General features: G+C 50.3%; 1 protein-coding gene across 5 annotated transcripts; it reads right to left on the reverse strand.

Annotated features, from left to right (window-relative positions):
• Positions 1 to 394: 394 nt before the first annotated feature.
• On the reverse strand, positions 395 to 19403 carry RAB41 (RAB41, member RAS oncogene family). Of its 5 annotated transcripts, none has more exons than XM_054169321.1 (10): positions 19221 to 19403; positions 17440 to 17498; positions 15296 to 15349; positions 12769 to 12878; positions 9618 to 9623; positions 9187 to 9305; positions 8807 to 8918; positions 4586 to 4679; positions 3749 to 3815; positions 395 to 2566 (listed from the first exon to the last, which is right to left on the reverse strand). In XM_054169321.1, the coding sequence occupies exons 1-10, from the start codon at positions 19297 to 19299 to the stop codon at positions 2502 to 2504; spliced, it is 765 nt and encodes a 254-aa protein (XP_054025296.1). In that variant the 5' UTR covers positions 19300 to 19403; the 3' UTR covers positions 395 to 2501. The 5 variants fall into 5 exon arrangements, with proteins under 5 accessions (XP_054025296.1, XP_054025293.1, XP_054025292.1 ...); XM_054169318.1 differs by lacking the exon at positions 9618 to 9623 and adding an exon at positions 12308 to 12364 and having other exon boundaries at positions 9187 to 9292; positions 12773 to 12878; positions 19221 to 19366; XM_054169317.1 differs by lacking the exons at positions 9618 to 9623; positions 12769 to 12878 and adding an exon at positions 12308 to 12364 and having other exon boundaries at positions 9187 to 9292.
• Positions 19404 to 20191: the final 788 nt, after the last annotated feature.

A 20191-nucleotide genomic window follows, 5' to 3' on the forward strand; every position in this document is an offset into this window, starting at 1 on the left:
CCCACAGCTGCTGACACCTGACATCATGCAGCACATCGTACATGGTTGCTGTGGTACTGCTGGCTCAGGACCCCTCCCTGGTGGAGTGCCTGTGGGAGGGGAGGTCCCCTGTGCCCAGCACGGTTGAACACTGCCTTTAGGTCCCTGAAACACCTCACACTCATGGGGAGGAAGGGGCTCTTAAGGGTGTGGGAGAAGCTAGGGCCACCAGAGCTCCTTAGTGACCACCACCACCTGGATCACCCCAGTCTGGCCCCATTTAAAGCCCTTCTCTTCTGGTTCCACTGCCAGAGGCACACTAAGAGTAAGCTCCTAAAGCCACCGAGTTCATCTTTCTTCCATCTGGAAGAAGCAGCAGGCTCAATAACCCTCTCCAGCAGCAGGACAGCAAAGGTGTTGGTGAAATAACTTTATTTAGTGTGATACACGGCTGTGGTCGGACAGTCCATACTCAGAGTAATAGTCACACTTACTCGGCTAACAGCTAGAGACAGCAGGGCCAGACACACACTCAATATTATACACATCCATAGAGAAGACAGTGGGAAGTGAACTATTTTCTTTCACTAGTTACCCCCCCATTACCTAGGCTCTCCCCCCTCCCCCCCAGGTCCGTGACTCAGAACAAGACGACAGCAGAGCGGCGCAGGCCTGCCCGTGCGCAGGGGAGGGCAGCGCCTGCCGTGGGGCAGACGGGGGCACAGCGACACACACCAGCGACTCCCACACCACAGGGCTATGTACAGGGCAGGGCCGAGGAGCCCCCGCGGCGCCGGGGCCCTGCGCCAGGGGCAGCGCCGCCCGGCTTCCTCCTGCGGCTCCCCCGGCGGGGAGGGGACGGGGGAACGGCCTCTCGCTCGCTGGGGACTGCCAGCTCCGGGTCCCCCCTTCCCCTCCCTCCATGGCCTACAGGCTGTGTCATCCTGCTAGAGGTGTCACTAGCCACCAAATGCCCTTGTCCCCACCTGTCACGCTGCGGTCAGTCACTCTCCTGCCTGCTGGCACCCCCCTGTCGGCATGACGTAGGCTGGGTGATGAAAAACAGACTGGCGAATGGCCTGGAGCCTTCCAACTGTTGTTCTCCTCACTGTGAGCAAACCTACAGACTTCTGGTTAGGGCAGAGAGATGAAAAGCCCCGGGTGAAAGACTCTGAAAAGCTCCAATGGCCTAATTAGAAACCAGGGGCAGGAGGAAGAGGATGGATTTCCCAACCTCCAAAGTGGAGAAGAGACACCAAAATTCACTTCAGCAGCACAGAATCCTCTAGCCAGGTGTGACGAAGAATCCTGCTGCTGCTGAGCTCAGCTTGGGCAATGCTGCACCTTAAAATTACCCCAGAAGCGAAGAGGCTACTAGCCCCTTCCCTCAGAAGGGAATAGCTGCTTCTACAGAGGCAGAAGCAGCTATGTACAATGTCATCAAGCAGCACCCTAGCTATGAAAGAACAGCTATCAGTGGCCTTCCACATCTGCTGTAGCTCTCCTGCTCCTGACTGATGTGATGAACAGGAGAACAGAGACTAGAAAAGGAGCCTGAGCAGCTCCTGTGACCCCCAGGGCAGGTATTGCCCCTGCAGCAATGGATTTCGGGTTACTGTTTGCTTATGCCATTGACAGGCAGGACCCAGGGCTCTGCAAACCACCCTGAGGATCTCTCCCCACCCAGCCTCACGCTGCAAAGCCTCTGCACCCTCCTCCTTCCCCACATCTCACAGCCAACACTTGCTGAGCTCCAGTGTCCTCTGGACAGGAAAGTACTCCAGCCAAGGAGTGCAGCCTGTGGTGTGTCTCTGCCACACAGATGGGAGCAAGAAGGCCAAAGCTATCCCAGTCTGGGGGTTTCTGGCACTGCATATAACACCAAGGGCAAAACTCAGAAGTCATGAGCAAGAGTTGGCCACAGAGAGGAGAAACCAAGGAGCTAATATTGTGTGTGCCCTGCAAGAAGCAAAAGCCTAGAACCAGAGAACCTGTATTGTCCAAAAAGGCAAGGCCAAGTCAAACTGACTGGTTTAAGAGGAGCAGCCTTTCAACAGAGGAAGTGGGGATGCAGGACAAAGACTGGGCTGGAGTGGACAGGGAGCTAGTTACGATGCAAGGCAGTAAGGAAGGTGGAAAGCCCACCCCCCCCCAAGCTTTTATTTTTGTCTTCCCTAACTTGGTGGCTTTTCCATTGCATTCACAAGATACATCTGAGGCTCAACGTGGGGAAGAGGAGGAGAGGAGGAGAGGAAGAGAGAGAGAAGAGTGTAAAGGGCACCACGGTGCCAAAGTGCAACAACATAAAAAAATCAAGGGAAAGACAGGACACTCATTCTGCACTCGGGGCTCATACCATGCAGTAGAGGGGCGGCCGGGGCTGCTCCCCACCAGTAAACAGGGAGTTCACTTGCTTAGTAGACTGGTTTCAGCCCACAGAGTAGGGTTGCCTAGCCAATGAGCAGTGATGTTCTTCAGTGAGGGCGGCCGGCCGGGGAAGGCGCTGCTGGGGAAGGCGCCCGTTAGCAGGAGCACCCGCTCTCCGTGACTGGCTGCTCAGGAGGCTTCTCTAGTTTGATGTCAATCACTGCAACAGACAGGTTAAGGAAAGCACAAAAATCCCACAATCCCAGCAGGGTGGGGGTTGGAAGGCACTTCTGGGGGATCAGCTAGTTTAGCACCCGCTGCTAAAAGCAGGGTCACCCACAGCAGGCTGCCCAAGGTCACAATGTCCAGATGGGCTTGGGATCTCTCCAGAGAAGGAGACTTCACAACCTCTCTGGGCAGCCTGCTCCTGGGTTCCAGCACCCTCACAGCAAAGAGGTTTTATCTTATCTCCAGACAGAACCTCTTGGGTTCCAGTTGTCTTGTCCTGTCGCTGGGCACCACTGAAAAGAGTCTGACCACAACCTCTTGCTCCCCACCCTTTAACTAAGCAGATCCCCTCTCAAGTTTGCTCTCCTCCAGGCTCAACAGCCCCAGGGCTCTCAGCCTTTCCTCCTCACAGAGAAGCTCCAGTCCCCTCAGCATCTTTGTAGCCTCCACTGGACTCTGCAGTAGTTCCACATCTCCCTTGAACTGGGGTGCCCAGAACTGGACCCACTACTCCAAATGTGGCTTCACTCAGCTCAAGGGTAAACAAGAAAACAAAGCAGGAAAGAACAGAGAAAGGGGTCAGTAGTTGAAAAGGTTGTTGGCTGTCCCTCCTCAGTGTTTTAGCAGAGCAGAGCACATCCTGCCTGAACAGGATTAATCACAAAACCAGTGCACTCAGTACAACAAAAGCATTTAGGAGACAGAAGCCAGCTGGACAGCTCTGCACACCAGACAGCCCTCTGCAAAGAGGGATTTTAAGTCCATGGAAATTTTACCCTCAGCTGAAGTGGTGAAAGCAGAACTTGCACTTGCTGTTACAAAGCAGTTGTGTGCATTTAAATACAGACCACAAGCAGGGGCCTCAATTTACCCCAGAGGTAGAATCATAGAAAGGTTTGGGTTGGAAGGGACCTCTAAAGGTCATCCAGCCTAACCCACCCCATCTGCAGTCAGCAGGGGCATCCTCCACTAGATCAGGCTGCCCAGAGCCCTGTCGAGCCTCAGCTTGAGTATCTCCAGGGATGGGGCCCAACCACCTGCCTGGGCAACCCGTTCAGGTGCTCATGGAAAAGAAGCAGGCACCACTCTACACCCAGCAAGGCCCCACAATGTCAGTAAGCCCAGCCACATTCCAAGAGGACAGGAGGAGCTACTGCCAGGAAAGCAAGGATACTGTCTTCTTTGCTCTTCTCTGGTGTGCTGTCCATCCCAGGCAAGGCAGCAGCCACACGACGGAAAAGCTGAGAAGAGCAAGGAGAGAGCTGAAGGCTTGGCAGGAAAACAACCAAAAGCTGGCAAAAAATACTCTTTGTTCACAGCAGATTGCAGTGTCTGAACTGTACAAACTCATCATGGGGGTACTTCAGCAAGCAAAGCAATGGCCAACAAATGCCACCAGAATGACACCTAAGAAACTGAAGAGGTTTTATTACATTCATTCAATGCCTACAAAACTCTTTTATTTTACCTGTTTCTGCTTAAACTGAGCACAAAATTACTAACAGTTCCTCAAGAACAATCCCCTCCTGCACTCCATTACCACCAAGTGGTCATCCACCATTTCCAGCCTTAACTGCTTTTGCATGCAGCAATGTTACAATGCACAGTTCAGGACTCACAGAATCAGAATTGTCAGGGTTGGAAGGGACCTCAAGGATCATCCAGTTCCAACCTCCCTGCCATGGGCAGGGACACCTCACACTACAGCAGGTTGCCCAGAGCCACATCCAGCCTGGCCTTCAAAACCTCCAGGCATGAGGCTTCCACCACCTCCCTGGGCAACCTGTGCCAGTCTCTCACCACCCTCATGGGGAACAACTTCTTCTGACATTTAATCTAAATCTCCTCTGCTCTAGCTTGGATCCATTCCCCCTATCCTATCACTACCCAACACCCTAAAAAGGGACATTTCACAGGTTGGTACTGAACAATGCAAGTACACATCTGATGGCACATGAACCCCAAACAAGAGATGTGGCTCTCCTGCCAGCAGAAGAGAACATGGATCTACCTGTTTCACGTTGTAGCCAGTCTTTGCACTGGTCTCGATAAACATCACGTTCAGCTCTTTGGCTCTCTGCTCACCTTCTTCTGTAGTGATTTGCCTGGACAAAGATGCAAACAAAAACAGAAGAGAGAAAGAAAGAACAGATAGGAAGAGTTAGAGATGTCTGTGAGAGGCTCTTCATCATCCTTTATGAGAGTCCACAATGAGACCTCAGGACCTCTCAGTCTTTAAGACCCCCAGGTCCCCCAGCTAAGAATGCAACCACCTCAGGTGGAATGCTTGGATTTAGGACTATTAGTAGCAGATGACTAGCACAGGAGCAAAGTTTGCACAGCACCTTTGAGCCTCTTTCACAGCATCCTCAAGGAAAGGAAGAAGAATCCTGGCTCAAAAACCAATACAAAAAGCAAAACTTTCCCTAAAGTCCACAGCAGAGAACTCTGAGGTTACAGATTCAGAGAGGTTCCAGCAGCAAGTGCAGCACAACAACCAATTGTCAGGCTGCTGCAGGCAAGCAAATCTATCCCTGATCAATACCCTGCACATAACTGTTTCACACTATATCCTGCTTTAGCACTGGTTTCTATACATCATATTCAGTTCTCAGGCTTTTCTTTCACCCTCTTCTCTAGAAACCTGTCTACAGCAACAAGAACAAATCACAGGAAAAGAAAAACCAAACAAAAGGAGAGAGTCCAAAACTGATAACAAGGAAGCTGCAGGAACTGAACTGACATGAACAGAAAAAAGCTTCCCAGACTGCACCAGATCCAAATGGAACTATTTTTAGTTCAGCTTTCTGGCCTCAGACCTTAACTTGCATCATCACTTGGTTTTTAGGGTAGGATGAACAGCTTCCAAAAGCTGCATTCTCTTCTGAAAGCTGTGCCCAAGTTCAGGCTGATGCTGTGGCTTTGTCCAACCTGAGAAGCCTCAGTGTTTGACACAAATCTAACTTCCTTTTGAAGACAGGCAAGGGAGCTTCTTTTACTGAAAGCTGGATATTGACCATAAATCCAGATTCTAGCCTGGACCAGCACTACTGTCACATTAACCTTTAAGATATGACTTCCCATTCCATGAACCTCAACTGCAGCTGTTCCAATCAGGTTTGTGGTAGTTGTAATCCTTATGGCAGTGCTTGGCCAATTGTCCTGCATGCACACTCCACTTCAGTACTACCAGGAAATAATCCAAGGCTAAAATGATCCCATTGGGGTTTCCAATTCCACCTGAAATTGGATTTTCATCTAAATTAGAAAGCCTCAACTCTAAATGCCAGGTTATGCAGTCAGGGAGCTGCAGTTATTTCTAGCTCCCCAGAGGACATAAGAGGTAGTAAGCAGTCAACATGCAGAGCTGGTGCATCATGGGTTTTGCTCTGCTGCTTTTGCATGGCTGATTTCAGAAACCAGACTGATCTCATGGTCCTGCCACCTGGAATTCTTAACCCAAATCACCTACCCACATTTTGATTGTGTTTCTGAAGCCCTGAGCACCAAGTTTTGCCAATATTTCCACATTTAGAATGGCCTCCTACTGGAAGTGGGAGAAGCCCACATAGTTGTCAAGGCTAAAAGTGGTCCGCGTGGGGGACTCAGAAGATGTCTCTGTAAGAGCCATCAGTACAAAACCCACAGAGCAGCCCTGACTTCATCTTTTCCCCCACTGACTCAAACCAGCTGCTGTTATTAGAGCTCTCTCTGCTATTCCTGCTGGGCACAGCAAACTAGCAACTAACAGCATGGCTTGTCCAGGACGCAGGGCAGAGAGCATCTCCTGAGAGGAGTTTGTGCAGGCAGGGGTGCTGGGTATTGCCTCACACCAGCATTTGGTCAGCACCAAAACCACAGGGAGACAAAAACCCCAAACACATCACAGCATGTTCTGAAGTGATATGGACACTGCAGGAGTGAGGAAAGCAAGGTTAGGAATTCAGACTGTGACAGCATCCAGCAATGGAACATCAGATCCCTATTAGCTCTATCATGCCCAGAAACACACTGAACAGATACTAGTGCAAGGTTTTTCTGAGGAAACATTGATGTTCCACTTGAAAGGCTTTTCATGCTGCTAGTTTTTTTGATCAGATGTGTCTTCTGAACAGCCAGAGGACAAAGGGTTGGTTTTATACAGCCTAATTTTGCCATGAGATCCCAGTGTTTCCCAGCTCCACCTTTCTGAGTTCCTTTCTTTTACATCAGATACAAATTCCTCAGCACTGCAGTATTTCCTATCTCCTACAAAGCACCCATTTTAGAACACCTGCTGTATGTGAAGGTGTTTCAGTTTAAAGGCCTGGTGTACTTCATCTTCCCTTTGCCAACTACTGTGAACACAAACTGTTAAAATACCCGCCCCCTTCTGTGCCTGATGCCTTCCTAAAGAAGGAGAATCTCTGCATTACAGAATGGCTTAGGTTGGAAGGGACCTTGGAGATCATCTACTCCCCCTCCCCACCAAGGGCAGGGATGCCTCTCAACCACACTCAGCTGCTCAAGGTCTTCAACACCCCCAGGGAGGAGGCATCCACAGCCTCCCTGGGCAGCCTGTTCCAGTCTCACCACGCTCAGACTGAAGAACTTCTTCCTAAGCTCCAGTCTAAACCAACTCTTCCTCAGCTTCAAACCATTCCCCCTTGTCCTGTCTCTACACACCCTTAGATAAAGTCCCACTCCAACCTTCCTGTAGGACCCCTTCAGGTATTGCAAGGCAGCTCTAAGGTCCTCCCAGCGTCTTGTCATCCCCAGACTGAGCAACCCCAGCCCTCTCAGCCTACCCTTGTAGCAGAGGTGTTCCAGGCCTTAGATCATCTTTGTGGCCCTCCTCTGGACTTGCTCCTACAGTTCTGTGTCCTTCTTGGGATGAAAACATTCAGCAAAACAAGGAGTAATGGTTTCAAACCAAAAGAAGGAAATTGAGACTAGATAGAAGAATTTCTTTTCTTTTTTTCACTGAGTGTGGTGAGATGCTAGCCCAGGCTGCCCAGGGAGGTGGGAGGTGCTCCATCCCTGGAACCATTCCAGGTCAGGCAGTACAGAATAGGTTCTGAGCAACCTGTTCCAGTTGAAGATGTCCCTGCTGACTGCATGGGGGTTGGAGTCGATGACCTTTAAAGGTCGCTTCCCGCCCAAACCATTCTGTGATTTGATGACAAAGTTATGCTCAGAGGGAAACCTTTGAGATTCTGGTAACAAGAAGATATTTTACTATGGACTTAAAGAGTTGCACAGGCAGAAAGAGATTTGAATAGGATTAATGAAAAAAGACAGACTTATTTGCTTTGGCAAGGCTGCTTTGTGGCTTTATCTCATCATGAAAAGAAAAGTCAAACAGACTGCTGAGAAACATGATATGGAGATACCCAAGAAGCTCTAGGCTTAAGCATCTCTACTGATGGGATTTGTGTAAGTGGATTTGTTTTAACCAAAACTAGAATCATAGAAACCTTTTGGTTGGAATGGAATGGAATGGAATGGAACAGAATGGAATGTAATGGAATGGAATGGAATAGAATGGAATGGAATAAACCAGATTGGAAAAGACCTTTGAGATCATCAAGTCCAACCTATCACCCAACACCACCTAATCAACTAAACCATGGCACCAAGTGCCTCATCCAGTCTCTTCCTAAACACCTCCAGAGATGGTGACTCCACCACCTCCCTGGGCAGCACATTCCAATGGTCAATCTCTCTTGCTGGGAAGAACTTCTTCCTAACATCCAGCCTAAACCTCCCCTGGTGCAGCTTGAGACTGTGTCCTCTTGTTCTGGTGCTCGTTGCCTGGGAGAAGAGCCCAACCCCCACCTGGCTACAACCTCCCTTCAGGGAGTTGTAGACAGCAATAAGGTCTCCTCTGAGCCTCAGAGTCCATTAAGATCATCAAGTCCAACTGTTAACCCAACACTACCAAGTCACCACTAAACCATGTGCCTCAGCACCACATAGAATCATAAGGGTTGGAAGGGACCTCAAGGATCAGCCAGTTCCACCTCCCCTGCCATGGGCAGGGACCCCTCACACTAGATCAGGCTGCCCAGAGCCACATCCAGCCTGGACAGCAGAAGGGAATAATTCTGCATATGCTGAAACCACAACTCTCAACTTCATGAGCATCTAATTCATGCTTTGTTTAAAAATCAACAACTGTTTTGAAGCCTAGTTGGCCAGTCCCTTGCTTCTGCTGGTGAGGGCAGTGCTGGTGGCAGCTCCCCTGCCTTACCTCTTGTCCGCCAGGTCGGTTTTGTTCCCCACCAACATGATGATGACATCGCTTCCTCGCTCTGTCCGCACATCATCGATCCACTTGGAGGTTTGCTGGAAGGAATTCAAGTCTGTAGGGAAGAATCACATGGGATTGGTGAGGATAAAACTTTGTTGCAGAGAGGGAGAACACTATGCCTGAGCTTGGGTGCTTCTCCACATCTCCCCACACCACATATGAACAAACCATAAACCGTTCTCCCCTCAGACAGAAAAACAGAGCAGGGGGGGAAAGAAGTTTCTCATGTTAATCATCTTCTTGCAGAACTTCTGGTGGTCACCTCTTAGTTCTGCTTACATGCAGTACTTCAAAGAATGAGAGAGCAAAGCATCACTCACTTGTAATGTCATAGACTACCACGGCGATGGTGGAGTCCCGGATGTAGCTGGGAATGAGACTGCGGAACCGCTCCTGGCCTGCTGTGTCCCAGAGCTGCAGCCGAACCTGCTGGTACCAGGCCAGGGAGAGCACAGAGAGAGAGACAGCAAGGGAGAAGAGAGAGGGGGAAACTGTCCTTTAGAGAAAGGCCATGTCTAGAGTCAACTGTATGCAGCTCACTCTTGAGAAGCTGGGGTTGACCTTGTAACCTGGCCCCAAATATCCAACACCACAGCAAGGGCTTTTCTGACTCTGTTTGCAGGCAATGGGCTCCAATGAGCTCCTCTGCTCGCCCACAGATTCTGCTGTTCCCCAAGAGCTCCAGGTTATGGCTGCTGCCTCACTGCTGACAGTGGCAGCTAACACTGTCAAGCTGGTCTTACTGGTCTGCCCAGGACTGCTCATGGGACCTCCACAGAACTACTGACCTACAGCATCTCAGATCAAAAGGTCCGGGGCAATTCCCACATGAGATACATGCAAATTCCTTCAGCCCAGACACCAGCAGCAAAACAGCATCCATTCTCCAGCACCAGGTATCCAGAAGATGGCAATGGGGGTTTTCATGGAAGATTAAAGCAATCAATAATTTCAGTTCCAGCAGAAATAAAAGCAAATTGCACACTGCAGGCTTCATGATTCAAAGAGCACTGGGTTCTCCCTCTTGGGTAAGTGTAAGAAATAAGCACAAATGGTAGGAGAGGTGCAGTTTGCCCTCCAGAACTACGCCCAGACAAACTTCCCCACTATTATCTGACAGCTCCAAGGTCTGGGACCTGCCTGTTTGAAACAGAGATGGTCAAAACATGCCCAAGTACCACAGTGAATGCTAAATAAATGCTTTTCCCAAGCAGGAGCCACATCATTTTCTTCCAAGTCATTACCCCTCACAGCCAGCTGCCAGGAAACAAGATTGCTGGTGGCGTTCTCAACAGGCACAAGAGTTTCACAAGAGGGCAGCTACTGGTTCCCAGCTTAATTATGGGAACTGGTTAGATGTGCTGCCTTGTTCAGCAGTGAGGAAGAGCAGCTGGTTATGACCACACCAGTGGTTAATAAGGCAGCTTGCAGGAGGCTAGCTGTCATGGAGAAAAGAGTCTCAGAAGGAGAAGAGTTTCAGAATTGCTTGTTTAGAAGAGGGGAAAAAAGCTGGACAGAGTGCATGGCTGCTAAGTGTCTTGCTACAACTTCATATATACATCAGGGTGTGTCAGCCTGATGCTCTGGGGTTTATGGAAGGTTAGGGCTTACAGTTAAAGCAATTAGCTCATGCTTCACTTCAGAGGCAGCCTTCACTACAGCAGCAAAAGTCAGGGCTCTTCATTACCCCAGGAAACTGAGGGTGACAAACTCCAAGCCCCTGGACAACACTGCACCAATGCTGGAAGATCAGATTGATGATGGCAGCTTCTGGACCCCACACAGTCTCCAAGACACTGCTGCTACACCAGACCTGTTGACCCAGGAAGCTTACTGAGGTGGTGATTTAAACACTCCAGCCTCTAGACTTACAAAAAGGCAGTCAGAGGAAGTACCACAGCACTGGGGAAGAAGAACTGAGTCCTGTAATCCTGCAGTGAAGGGTACTGCTGTTGGGGGAAAGCCTTCAGCTGGTATGCAGCCACCATGTGCTGTGGCTTCTCACTTTTAAGTCAAAGTGTCTGCACCCATTTGGAGAAGATAAAATACCAGTAATCCACTCAGACACAACAGGGTGCTGATGACCCTCCCTGGTCTGGAAAGAGGAAGGTCCTCAACCATGAATTTTTACCCAGCCTTTTAGAAACAGGGGAATTTGCACAGAAAGAGGCCTGAGCTGCAGTAGGGACTCATCACAGATCTCTCCACTTGCATTTCAAGGTGCCCAGCAGATTAACAACAAGCAATTTCTCCTGTCCTTCTCAGTTCCCCACAGACTAGGTAACAGTTTTGCTCTATTAGTTAAGAGTATCTTGGCTGGTACTTAAGCATATCCTTTGGGACTGTCCCTATTTTATGCCACTATCACAAGCATTAACTTACAGCAGGCTATTTGACTTTCCCAAATGCAGCTGCCACTGAAGACAATGCAAATAAATAGCTTTTCAGAGTGGTAAAAGGAAACCAGTGCTCACCATCATCATGCCCTCAGAGCACGTTCCTGCAGTAACACAAGGAAACTAAAAGCCACTCAGTCACTCAGGGCAGAGCAGTAACAAGGAAACACGGCACTACCTGAAAAGATCAGACTGTGACCAAGGCATGGTGAGATCAGCTATCACCAAACATGTCTGGAAGCTGATGAGAACAACCTAGACTGGGAAGATTCTTCCACCTGCCTGGATAAACAGCATCATGTAGCTGTCACAACAGTGGGGAGAAGTGATGCCAAACTGCAGCCTGACATGCTGGGAATGAATGCATCTAAGGGAGGCAGTGGAAATCATCACATGCACACTTCATCACACCTCATCCCCAAAGAGATTGCTTCAGCTTCACATCAATTTACCCCAAAACAGAAATCCTCCCAGAGTTAACTACTTAAGCTACAGGACTGGGAGAAAGCTCATGGAATGACTTGCCCTGAATATGTAGGACAAACTGTATCAGAAGTCTATTAGTTATTAAACACTTCAGATAGAGGCAGCAAAACAGATCCCTGGTCCTTAAAGCCTCACTATAGTCTTGAATTTGTGACAGAATAAAGGTGGCCCAGAAGTTTTGCACCTGAGCTATATGCTTCACTTAGACTTTGTCTGCCTGCTGTTGGCTCACTGGGGTAAATCCTCCCTAGGCACTTATGCTGATGCTGTAGCTTAAGTGAAAAAGTCAGACCAAGTGGAATCAATAGCACGGAGCTACAATGAAGTAATTGTGTTCATGTCTTTAGAGCACAGACTAAAACAATCATGCTAAGGGTTATACTTTCCCTCTCAGCTGGTTTGTTCCTCAGAAATGATGGTAATTCCACCTCATCTCTTTCAAAAGCTCTCTTGTTACTCCTATCAGTCACCAGCTCTCAGCTCCATTGAGACAAGAGTCTTGGATCCTCCTAAGGGGCTACAAAGCTTAGATGTGAATGGATGTTGTACTGTTTTTTACCTGCTCTGACAGCGTTCCTTTGCTTTGCCATCTGAAGTTGGTACTTTTATTACCTCCCTAGTTATCCAGAAAGGAAGAAGAAAAAAAAGTTCTGAGCTTTAAAATCAACACCAAACCCAGACAAAGCTTTCCAAAGGCTCCCAATCACCCTTCATGCCACTCAGCACAAGCACAAGAGAAGACACAATCCCTGCTCACCTACCTGCTAGTCCTCTATGCATCACTTCCATCCTTTGAGCTTGAAGCAGACCAGAATTTTCCAGTTCCCCAGTTCTGAATTATGGGATGGAGTTTCCACTAGTGATGGGGATGATACTCAGCTATGTCTCCTCAGCCCATGAAACACCTACAGCCCTGGGGCCAACGAGCTATCTTAGCTCCTTTTAGATACTGCCACCACTTCCAACACACAAAGGGTACATGTTAAAAGCAAGGTCCCTGCAGACACTGGGGCTCAATACCTACTTGTAATGTCAAAGACAATGACAGCCACAGCAGAGTCACGGATGTAGCTGGGAATGAGGCTGCGGAACCTCTCCTGGCCGGCTGTGTCCCACAGCTGCAGCCTGATCTGGGAAATGGAAAAGTGCAGGGGAAGAGGGAAGGGGGGAAAGAGCAGGGAAATGGAAAACAAAAACCAAAACTCAAGTGAAACAGAAATTAAAACAAACAAACAGAAGAAACCACAAACCAAAACAAAAACTGCAAGGCAAACAATGCAACAGAAGGAAAGTTAAAATGGAACAGAAACGTGAAAAGAGCCAAGGACACTTCACACTCTCACAGCAACCTCAGCCTGGCGTGCCTGAGAAACTTCCCCCCCTCCACAGACCCATTAGGAGCTCACACATACCGACATGTTCTTCCATTTAATCACATACACCCAAGATATCTCTCAAAACTACTTCCTCACACCATCTGCTAAGGAGGGAAATGAGCATACCTACCTCAGTGCACCCTCTGTGCAGGCTCTCTTGCTCTATCAGCCACACAAGCAGGCTGCAGCCCACAGCTGGGCCCTCTACCAACAAACCCCCTGGAAAGCCTGGTGTGGTGAAACATGGTAGTGGGGTACAAGCCAGAGCAGCAACCCCCCCCCAAGACTGGCTTATCTGTGCTCAACAGCAAGAAGCCTGGGATGATCTTGAGACACAGAAAAGGGAACACTCCCCAGTCTTTCAGCAGGCTGTAGCTGTGACATGGAGCTGGCAGCCTGACAGTGGGCAGGGTAAGGATGGGGCTTCTTATGGCCCCAGTTCACTTAGTGCCACAGGTCCTAATGCACTACAAACAGCACACTTAACAGTTGCTCCCTGTGGGAGGCTACTGAGTGGTTTTGAAGACCCAAACCCCACCTATATTTGCCCCTCCTATGCCACATTCAGAGCTGAATGATCCATCCCAGGTGTAATTTCAGGATGTATTATCTGGAGATGTTAAGGACACAGCAGATACACCAAAGCATCGCTGCAGTTAGAGGCTCAGCATTCCTCATCTCAAGCCCAGCAGTCAAAGCATATTGCAAAATACAGCACCAGCCTTATCTGAGAAATTATCTCAAAGTCTGAATATTCCTGCCTGGTGTGCTTGCACTTCTCCCTCCTCTTATCTGCACTCAACACTGCTCTGTTATTTAAACAGGCTTTACAGGCTCTGTGTGCCACCTACACAATCAGGAACCTTAACAGCCTATCTGACACCACAAAGAAAAGGGCATTTCTGGGTGGTGGGCAGGCAGATGAATGACATCCTGACCTAGACAGCCACAAGGAATCAAGACTAGACTCCTGAAAACAACCCACAGGCACTCCAACTCACCTTGACACTTTTTCTTCTTCACAGAATCCCAGCATGGTGGGGATTGGAAGAGCCCCCTGCCAAAGCAGGATCACCCACAGCAAGCTGCCCAGGATCACAAGGTCCAGGCAGGTCTGGAATCTGTCCTGAGAAGCAGACTCCACAACCTCTCTGAGCCACCTTCTTCAGGGCTCCTGCACCCTCACAAGAAAAGCTTTTCCTCGTGTTCAGATGGAAACTCTGAGGTTCCAGTTCGTGCCCACTGCCCCTTGTCCTGTGGCTGGGCACCACTGAAGAGTCTGGCCCCATTTTCTTGACCCCCACCCTTTAGCTATTGATCAGCACTGAGGAGATCCCCTCCCAGTCTGCTCTCCTCCAGGCTAAACAGCCCCAGGTCTCTTCAAGCTTTCCACATTAGAGAGACATTCCAGTCCCCTCATCTTTATAGCCTCCATTGGACCATCCTTCTGCCACTGCCAGTACCACTGAAGAATGGTAGCCAGGTAGCATCCCCCAAACGAAGATTAAGCAAGGTCCTTTCTAACAGTAAACCTTGGCAAGATGGCAAAGAAGCACTCAGCAAACTCAGCACATACTGAGCTGAGACTTCTTCAAAAGCAACAGACAGAAGCAGCACAAAGGGCTTCCACTGCCCCCTTCCTCCCCCACAGCAGTTTCATACTTCTCAGCCACAGTAAAACCAGCAAAAAGGCAAGAAATAGCAAGGCATGAACTAATGACAAGACAAATACTGGAAGACAGGAGAGGAATGGGAGGGATCTTTTTATGCAGAAAGGATCTCATGCCAGCTAACTCCAAAATAGCTTTATTATTTATTAACAGCATGTCAGAACTGTGTCACAAAAGAAGCCTTGCTGTGAGGAGGAGCTGTGTCACCACTGGTAATCGTGACTGACCTCAAGACTTGGGTCTGCCTGAGGTCTGCCTGCTCAGACCCAGTTCCTCTGCTCCAAATTCCGGGAGCAAACTACACCCAAGCTACGTATCACAGAGCCCACGCCCTGGGATATGGACGTTAGCTCCACAAAACATCCTGCCTTCCTAAACAGGAGAGGGGGTCAGGGATTTGATTCTAGACAGGCCTGGGAGGCTGCTGGGGGATTTCAGCAGCCCCTGGAGGGAGAGGCAGGCCCGGCAGCTGGCAGGCTCTGCCACGGCCGCCTCACTCACCGTGCGATCCTCCAGATACATTGTTTTGGACAGGAAATCAATCCCAATGGTCGCCTGCAAAGAAGGAAAATGTCGGTAAGTGCCGCCTGCCTTTCAGCCTCTGCAAAGCAGAGCTTCCCATGCAAGCCCTCAGAAGCCTTCACTAACTTAGCATAACACTGCTGAAGTCATTTGCCTTCAAAAGAGTGGATGCAAACACAGCTCTGGTTATCTGCAGCATCTTCGCTTCCAGGCAACACCTCGCCACACAGAGCCTCTCCAAGCCTCGATTTTAGCTGCAGACATTCACATATCTTAACACATCTCACATCTGAACTGGCAGCTCCTTCTGGTCTACCACCACTCGGTCTGGCACGAGGTACCCTGTCAGAAAGAGCTCGACTGCAGAGCAAAGCACATGGATAAATGCTGGGTGGCTGAGCAGCAAGCTAAAGAGCTGTGTTTATTCAGGGCTTTGCACTGCAGAACGTGCTTCCTTCACAATGACATTCAGAAGCTCCATTTCCCAGGCAGCCCTTTCTGTGAGCCTCCTTCCACTCACATTCCCGTTGCTGTACAGCAATTCTGGCACAAAGACATTTAATTTACTACAGCAGATGTGCTCCCAGGCATTTAAATCAAGCAGACGTCCTAGCCCATCATAACCCCAGGAAACAGGGTACTGATGGAGCAGCTTTCAGGATTGCCAGAAAGATTATCTCCAGTCTTGAACAGAGGCAGCATAACCTGCTCTGGAAGGTCCCCATCAGAATGTGAACCAGAAGAGCTCATGGCAAAGAGTGAGTATTTATTTCTGGGATTCCTATTTTCTGCAGCTGGCACAGCTGATGACAACTGCAATGAGCAGATAAATCTGGGAGAGCACCTCACCAAAGTCAGGAAATGAAACACTGAAAGGACAGGGGAGGAAGAAATGAAGGGAGGAAGAAATGAAGGGAGGAAGAAATGAAGGGAGGAAGAAATGAAGGGAGGAAGAAATGAAGGGAGGAAGAAATGAAGGGAGGAAGAAATGAAGGGAGGAAGAAATGAAGGGAGGAAGAAATGAAGGGAGGAAGAAATGAAGGGAGGAAGAAATGAAGGGAGGAAGAAATGAAGGGAGGAAGAAATGAAGGGAGGAAGAAATGAAGGGAGGAAGAAATGAAGGGAGGAAGAAATGAAGGGAGGAAGAAATGAAGGGAGGAAGAAATGAAGGGAGGAAGAAATGAAGGGAGGAAGAAATGAAGGGAGGAAGAAATGAAGGGAGGAAGAAATGAAGGGAGGAAGAAATGAACTCAAACTGGCAGAAGTCTCTTCATCTCAGTAGGTCAAAAATTCAACATGATGAAAACTTGGTCTTCAAATTAGGAAGACTGTGATGCATGTGACAAGAAAACAATCTGCTCTTCCTTTGCCAACTTAAAATGACCCCAGTCCATACCAGTAGCTTCTTCTAGCCAGAATGACAAGACAATTCTCCAGTCCCATTTGATTTAAAGGTATTTGGTGTCCTCTGAAGTATCACTAAGTGCTTTGGACGCAGCTGACTCTTCCTGAAATCCTCCAGGTCTCTTGCACACCTTCAGACTCTTCATCCCTACCCTACTCAGACTTCCTGCATTTTTCAATATATATATATCAAAACTATCAATAGCCTTTTATAATTACTATTTTTGTTAACTGAAAAAACAAGGGAGAGCATCTATCCTGCAGATGTAGCTATACACTCCAGACTCAACTATCTGTACCTAAATTAAATACTAGACAGCAAAAACCACCATGTGTGTTCACATCTCATCCACTCTCTGTTCCCTCTCTTTCCATATCCATCAGCAGGTGCCCTGAGCACCACCTTCTCCATTAACCAACTTCATACAGCACTGTGTCTCCCTGCCTTCCTCAAAGCTTCTCACACATCCAGGCAGCATCTAAACCCTGCTGCTTTACTCCACACTGTTTCCTGACATCATGCTGGATGCCTGGCCTTGATCACACAGCCTCATCTCTACTTCAAGGCACGTTGCAACCTTACAAATAATATCTAACTGGTGTCTCATGGAGAAATGTGCTTGGCCCTCAGAGCTCTCACAGGAATAAATACTAATAGCAGGAAATAGATTTACTCATATACATATATATATAAAAAATAAAACAAGACTACCACATACCTGGTAAGTATTGTCAAAACTGTCATACATAAATCTGGTGATCAGAGATGTCTTCCCAACTACAAGAGAAGAGAAAAATTACTTTCAAGCAGCAGTGGGGGTTGGGGGGGGAAAAAGGCACTGCTTTGGGAGTGGCAGGCTGAGAGAGCATCAGCATGGAACTGCCAGTCTCAGGCTCTTGCCCAGCTACATTCTCCTGTGAAATCATCAGTGATGAAATTCATTCACAAAAATAAGCCTGATCCACTTCAGCAGGTCAAAACCAAATCATGGCAAAAATGTGGTCCTCAAAGGAGGAAGGCTGTGATGCACAGGATAAAGAATTGGTCCTTTAAACAAAGCCAGGTTGCATGGGGCCTTGAGCAACCTGATCCCACTGAAGATGTCCCTGCCCATGGAACTAGATGATCTTTAAGGTTCTTTCCAACTTGAACCATTCTGTGATTCTATGAAACAACAAACCTGCTCCTTAATCATGTTGATTAGGTGGTGTTGGATGATAGGTTGGACATGATGATCTTGAAGGTCTCTTCCAACCTGGTTTATTCTATTCCATTCTATTCTATTCTAATTCTGCTACTTATGTAATCACCCAGTCTAGGTCTATCTAGACACAAACATCAAAACAAGACACAGTGAAGTCCCAGACACGGTTTAGCTGCTTCTGGCTGAACACAAAAGCAACATTCAAGACCAATTTATTCACAAGAAGATTATAGTTACAGCGTGGCTTGCTTAAAAACTTTGCATTTAAGCCTCTAAATATCATCAAGAGGGAAAAAACAAAAGACTGCAGAATTGACAAGAAAAAACAACCAAAGATTCTCCCTCAGAAAGCTGAGCGAAAATTCAAAAGTCCCAGACAGAAAGGAACAAATTGCCTAGAAAGACTGTGGAATTGTGAACACTGGAGGGGGTTAAAACCAAGTGAGACAAACGTCTGTCATCAGGAACATCGATCCCACCGTGGTAAGGCAAGGGAATTCGGTTAACTTCTGGAAATTCCTCCAAGATCTACGGTTCTGGGGCCACGGAGGTAAGCAGCAAAGAGGGCAACACAGCCAATAATACCACCATTCCACGAAAAAGATCCAACTCATGCCTACATCACGAGAAAAGGGCTACGGAAGGAAGGCAGCTTCCAGGTCAAACAGAAAAATGCCGATGTGAGGAAGGCAGCTGCCAGCCTACACCGGGAGCACGGCTCTGCCGTTTATTTTCTCTCTCCGGTACACACCACAGGCTCCGTGCGGCCAGGGCCACGGGGCCGAGCAGCACCTCGTTTCTCCAGCCAGCAGCGAGCCCCGCGCCTCCCGACAGCGCACTGCGGGGACAAGGCCCGGGCCTGGCAGGCGAGCGGCCAGGCAGGGCCGCCGGGCGACAAGGGGGCCGGGGGCGCTCGCCAGGCCCGAGGCCTAAGGCCGGACCACGGCGGGGCCGCCCCTCCGCGGCAGGCTCGTCACCGCCTTCCCTCTGGGCGGGGAGCGGCCCTTCACGGCTCCTCCGCCACCGCAACGCCCTCACGGGCCTCAGCGGATCCTCACACCCCGCTCCCGCTCGGCTCGCCGGCAGCCTTTACCGCCTCCTTTTCCCCACCCTCCCCGCCCTTCACGCCTCACAACGGCCCCGAGCGCATCCCAACGGCTCCGAGCGGCTCCCCGCCGCCCACCCCACAGCGCAAAGCCCGTGACGGCCCTCGCCGCCCCCCCACCCCCACCTCCCAGCGGTGCCAGGCCCCGGAGGGCCGCCGGGCCTCCTCCCGCCGCCGCCGCCGCGCTCACCGCTCTGCTCGCCCAGAAAGACGAGCTTGAACTTCCTCAGCGGGTTCCCGAACTCGCCGCCGCTGCCGGGCGCGGACATGGCGGCGCGGGGAGGCCGAGCCGGAGCCGTGACTGAGGAGAAGGAGAAACCACCGAGCGCACACCGGCACCGCCGCCGCCGCCGCCCCGCGCGTCACTTCCGCTGCCGTCACGCGCGCGTCACCTCCGCCGCACGGCGGGGCGGGCGGCTGCCCCGGCAACCGCTGCCACCGGCCGGGGTCCGGCGCCGGGCGGCCCCGCTGGAAGCGGTCCTCGCTTGGTTGTTTCGCTGAGCCCCGCGGCGGGCTGGGGCCCCCGCTGCCCGGCTCGGGCTCTCCCGCGGCACGGGGTCGTCGTGTGTCGTGTCCCTCCCCGCCCCCCATCAGACACGGAGCCTGTCACCGGGCCACTGGGGCGGGTTTATTTATAACGGTGTCACACAGTATTGCATAACGCAGGCGAACGACACAACAACGCTGCTGACGGCATGCGGCCAGGCTCCGGCGCACCCTCCCGCTCCCCTGGCTGCCACCCGTGGGCGCGGGGAGCGGGGGAGCTCCGTCCTGTGCCTGGGCGGCGGGAGAGGTGGCTGCTGCCACCGCAAACGGGGCTTGGGGTCAGTGCGAGGAGCCCGGGGGCGAGGAGGGAGTACCTAAGGGGGTACATCGCAGCGGGTGGAGGGGGCTGAGGTGTCTGCACCACGTGCGGTGCAGCGGGCAACACGCTACGGGCCTCTATGTCCCAAACCGGGGTCCGTGCAGGCAAGCGGCAGGTTAGCTTTACTCTTTCTCAGCTTCCTCCTTCTCATCTTCGTCGTCTTTCTCCCCCTTGAGCTTTTGGCGAGCGAATTCCTCGATGACGATGTCCTCCTCACTGGAATGGAGAGCAGAGGGTGGCAGTGAGTCGGGGGAAGGCAGCGATGGGGTCCTGCGTGGCCCCTCACCCTGTCCGTT

This window comes from Dryobates pubescens, chromosome 18 (assembly GCF_014839835.1).
Source record: "Dryobates pubescens isolate bDryPub1 chromosome 18, bDryPub1.pri, whole genome shotgun sequence".
Taxonomy (NCBI): domain Eukaryota; kingdom Metazoa; phylum Chordata; class Aves; order Piciformes; family Picidae; genus Dryobates; species Dryobates pubescens.